At 38.0% G+C, this 4,623-nt stretch overlaps 1 protein-coding gene across 1 annotated transcript; it reads right to left on the reverse strand.

The window, feature by feature from the left end:
* Positions 1 to 723: 723 nt before the first annotated feature.
* Positions 724 to 4,280, reverse strand: LOC143588561 (increased DNA methylation 1-like). The gene is made up of 7 exons (XM_077069533.1): positions 2,970 to 4,280; positions 2,780 to 2,882; positions 2,610 to 2,695; positions 1,595 to 1,833; positions 1,422 to 1,508; positions 1,233 to 1,332; positions 724 to 1,158 (listed from the first exon to the last, which is right to left on the reverse strand). Exons 1-7 carry the CDS (start codon positions 4,278 to 4,280, stop codon positions 871 to 873), a joined length of 2,214 nt encoding a protein of 737 aa, XP_076925648.1. The 3' UTR covers positions 724 to 870.
* Positions 4,281 to 4,623: the final 343 nt, after the last annotated feature.

Below are 4,623 nucleotides of genomic sequence, written 5' to 3' on the forward strand. Positions count from 1 at the left end.
TGATGTCATCTTTTTAGGCTTTTTTACCAATGGAGAAATCGTTTCGTTTCAATGTTCTTGTTGTTAGTATTTAGTTTTTTGTTTGGGTTAATTCGCCTTTTTAGTTTCGTTTCACTTTAGTTTCAGTTTATTCAGTATGATTTCGGGAGTGTTTCATTTAGCTTTTCGGGTTTTGTTTTTTTTTTTCCTTTATCAATGCAGAAATCGTTTTGGTTCGAAACCATACCGTTGTTATTATTGTTCTTTCACCTATCCCATAAACCAAATTTTAAGATACAAACCTTAATTTCAATGACTAACTCTAGAATCAAGATTCCGAAACTTTAACAAACACTATGAACAATCAAAGAACACCCAAATAGAAAAGGCGTGGCCGGCGGCGGTGAAGGTTGTCGTTCTATTGCAGGTGAAGATCGGGGTGGTGGTTAGTTGGCTAGAGTTTGAAGAAGACACAGAGCTTAAGAATACAAGGAAAATGGATAAGAGTTTTTAGAAGAAGACATGGTAGGGTTTTTAAGAATACAGAGTTGGTGGAGATAAAATTGGAGATTTAGAATGTTTTTATTGTACTCGTTAAAGATAACAAAGCGTACAAGTCCCAATTCGCCAATTCCCAAATCGTTTAGGACAGCGCGCCTCAACTATCCAAAAATTCCCATCGGAAGAAGAATTCGAATTAATTTAACTACATACAACCACCAAAGCTCTAACAAGGATGAAAAGGTAGTTTACTTTAATTAGTAATCAACATGCTACAACTCCTATCTGCTATCATCTCAAATTTTATGGTTAACTGTATAAAAGAGGTGTAACAAAAAACCATGTATGAAACAAATTTAACAACTACATACAACCACCCTAACTCCAACCTTAGCATACCTTTTCAACTGAATTTTTCAAACCAGTAGATTCTTCTACATTGGATTCCAAATCTGTATCTGCCGAAGCCGAGGGTTTAGGAGAATCAGAAACCGTCTTCACTTTCACGAGCGGTTTTTGTAACATATCTGTCCTAGGAAACACCACCATATTCAAACCCTTCAATTGTTGTTTGTCTGATTCCTCCAGTGCTTGAAAACCGAAAACATCGGTCCATGTATCCATGCGTTCAGCAACCGCAGGAATTATCAATTTCTCAACATGGAGGGAGGATAGAGCCTGGAAAACAAAATACCATTAAATACGCATACACGTTCTTGATCATATTAAAAGAATACACAAAATATTCTTACTATTTCTATAGCGGATAATAGCCGACGACACATTCCCTGGCGTCTGCATAAATGACGCGTTCCGATAAATGGCATCTCTGCAAGTTGGGTTCCATGGATTCTGTTCATATTATAATAAAAACAACAAAACTAGGTTAAAATTTGCTCTTGGGTTATAAAAATATATAAGAAAATCAACAATCACGCTACCTTATGGATGCAGCACAAACCACTTCATCTCCCCTCTCCAATATAGCTGTAAAGAAGCCACTATAATTTAACCGGCTAAGGTTCGATCTACACGAAAATTTCAAAAATATCACTTTAGATTTACTGATTGTTTAACACTATTGTTTTCTTAACACACTAGATATATTGCTTACCCGCAATTAAAGACTACATTACGGATTAAATTGATCCCACTTCTTCTGTCGGTAAAAGGCAAGAAACACTCATCCATTAGTGACATAGCAACCGCCAGCATGGAATTGCATTCTACCTGTTTAGATAGCTCAACGGAAGAAGCATCCGTTGCTAATTCAGCTCGATGAATAAGAGACCATGAGAATCCTGAACCCAGATCATGCTTCACTCCAATAAGCTTCTGTATCTGACTGTATAGCTGCAAAAATATAATCACCAGATCTTAATAACTAGGAAACAGGTGAACGGGCAGGTCGGGTCGGTAACAAGTCATACTGGTCTCGGGTCAGAATGGGTCAACTTTAAAAAGGTTTAATTTGGTCTGGGTCAAAACAGGATTTGACTAAAATGCGTTCTAGTCAGGTCGGGTAACGGGTCATACTGGGCTCAGTCAGAACGAGTCGATTTAAAAAAGATTCAATCTGGTCCGGTTCAAAACAGGATCTGACTAAATACATTCAGATCAGGCCAGAAAACAGGTCTGATAAATATGTCCGGGTTAGGTCAAGAAAGGCCATGCTGGGATTGGGCCAGAACGTATCAATTTAGGAAAGGTTAAATTTGGTCCGGAATAAAGCAAGATCTGACTAAAATAGTTCTGGTCAGGTCAGTTAACATGTTATGCCAGGCTCATCGATTTAAGAAAAAGTCCAATTGGGTTCGGGTCAAAACAGGATTAGAGCAAACTACATTCAGGTCAGGCCAAATAATGGGGTCATCTAGCTTGGGTCATAACAGGATACAACTAAAATATGTTCCAGTTAAAACATGCCGTTTTAGAAAAAAAGTATCAAATGACCAGATCACCAAATTATAATGAGAAACCGTCATACAATCTATCCAACTTCTTAAAATGGCTACAAAAATCATTCACCTTCATTAGCAATGCTTAAATGGCAGATACAGTCAAAAACTTAAAGTACCATATACATTGATTATGCTACGGATTCAGAATATCATCAAAACATTAAATACCTCATGACAAGTGTGTCCACAGAAGGACAAATCAGGATAACTGGAATCAAATGGCTTATCAGTTTCCAAGGTGCACGTTTCATGATCTGCAACATCAAGAACTTGTCTTTCATCCAATTGTTATAAACAATACTATGTCTAAAACACCATTTTAATAAAAGGAGTATTACATTTATTTTGACAAAAATAACACACGAGAAGAGAATCTTGAGCCGCTGATTCACAATATTTGCAGGTACAATTTGGACAAAGCCAATCACCTTGCGGAAGCATCTAAAACAAAAACAAACATAAGTAAGATTCACAATTTGCATGCTTAACTTCATTTGGTATCTCAATTGACCAGTATTAAAAAAGTACCGGTAGGTCCAAACATGTCTGGTGAAACGTTGATGGACAGCCATCACAACAAATCAAATCACCACCGTCCCCGCATAACCCACACGTATCATCATTCGTATCATTAATACCATCACCGTCATCATCCACACTATAAAAACCTTTTCTCTCCAACTCCCCTTGCTTACTCCATGCGTCGATCTGACACTGCATCAACGACTTTCCCGACTCCATAAACATATTTAAAAACGGCTGCCCGGCTTTACTTCCCGCATGCTCCTCAAACTTTACAACCGTTACAACTTTGTCACAACAACTACAATGAATCCCGTCTTTTGTAATCCACCCCTTTCGCAGCACGCGTGTCTTCCTACTGTTCATGTACTCCACATTTTCGTTTAAACCCACGACCCCTGAGTCTACCAGCCACGCAAGTAGGGTCCGCTTTCCCAAATACGGAACAAACCCATTAACACTTTCCGTCTTTTTGTCATACTCGCGAACCAACAAACTACATCTCCCTATTTTCCTGTTTTTTCTCACGTATGTTTTCAAAACGTTTTCGGTTTCCATGTGTGATTGTCTCGATAACTTTTGGACAATTTCGTTGCGTAAAGGAGTAAATTTAGGATTGGCTTCTTCTTTTTGAAATACATCATAAGCTTTGATGATAGACCAATAACCAATCCCCGAAGGATTGATATAGACAGCATCCATGTAGTTCCGGCCCCTTCTCGGTCTATAATCGATAGTCCAACCACCCGCAACAAGCATATCCTTAATCTTCTCACGCAATATTTGCTTTTCGGTGCCACTACTGCGTTTAATATCACTACCACGTATAATATTGCTTTCTTTACTAACTTTCTGAGTAACTTCAGTTTTAACTGAGTTTTTCTTTATAGTATCTTCATCTCGAGCATCCGTACGCAACGTCTTCGTGTGCACAGCCTTCAACTTGGCTTCTTTCTCATTATCTTTCAGATCATCCTTGCGATTATCACGACTTGAATGTGAAACACCCATCTGCTTATTATCATTCACCATTACCTTCAAGACCCCATTTTTCCCTTGCAGTCGAATCGATTTTCCGGAAGACAGCTTATACTTCTTCCTCAAAACCGAAAGGGGCAAGTCGGATTCATCATCATCATCATCATCTCCCGTCTCAACCCGAGTCGCAGTACCACTCTGGCGGTACAGGTTAGTCCATCTATAGCTACCATCACCATCCTTGCTGATATTATTATTATCAATATCATCATACTCATCAAACTCAAATACATCCAATCCACTTGTCTTGGTTCCAAATTCATCGACTTTAGATCTCATCTCAAAACAACCCAGTAAAGTAAATAATAAAGAAGAAAACCCAGATCTAGAATTGGATAACTTACGAATTTGGGATGTTTGACCTGGAATTGAGGGGAAAGATAAGCATCGGCAAAGGAAAATGAAAGTATATGTAGATTGTATAATGAAGTAAGGAAGGAAGGAAGGTTCGGAGTTAAAAGTTTACCGTCGGAATCGGGTGATAACTGGAAATGACCGCCGACTTACGTTAAATGGTCATAAATATTTTCAATCAAACTCGGTAAATACCAAATGTTACTTTATATTACTTTAATTAATAATAATAAGGATCTGTTGTAACTTGTCTTATAAAGTTTAAAAC

Source organism: Bidens hawaiensis, unplaced genomic scaffold, assembly GCF_021521415.1.
Source record: "Bidens hawaiensis isolate Kalapana, Puna unplaced genomic scaffold, B.hawaiensis_p1.1 tig00036448_1, whole genome shotgun sequence".
Classification (NCBI taxonomy): domain Eukaryota; kingdom Viridiplantae; phylum Streptophyta; class Magnoliopsida; order Asterales; family Asteraceae; genus Bidens; species Bidens hawaiensis.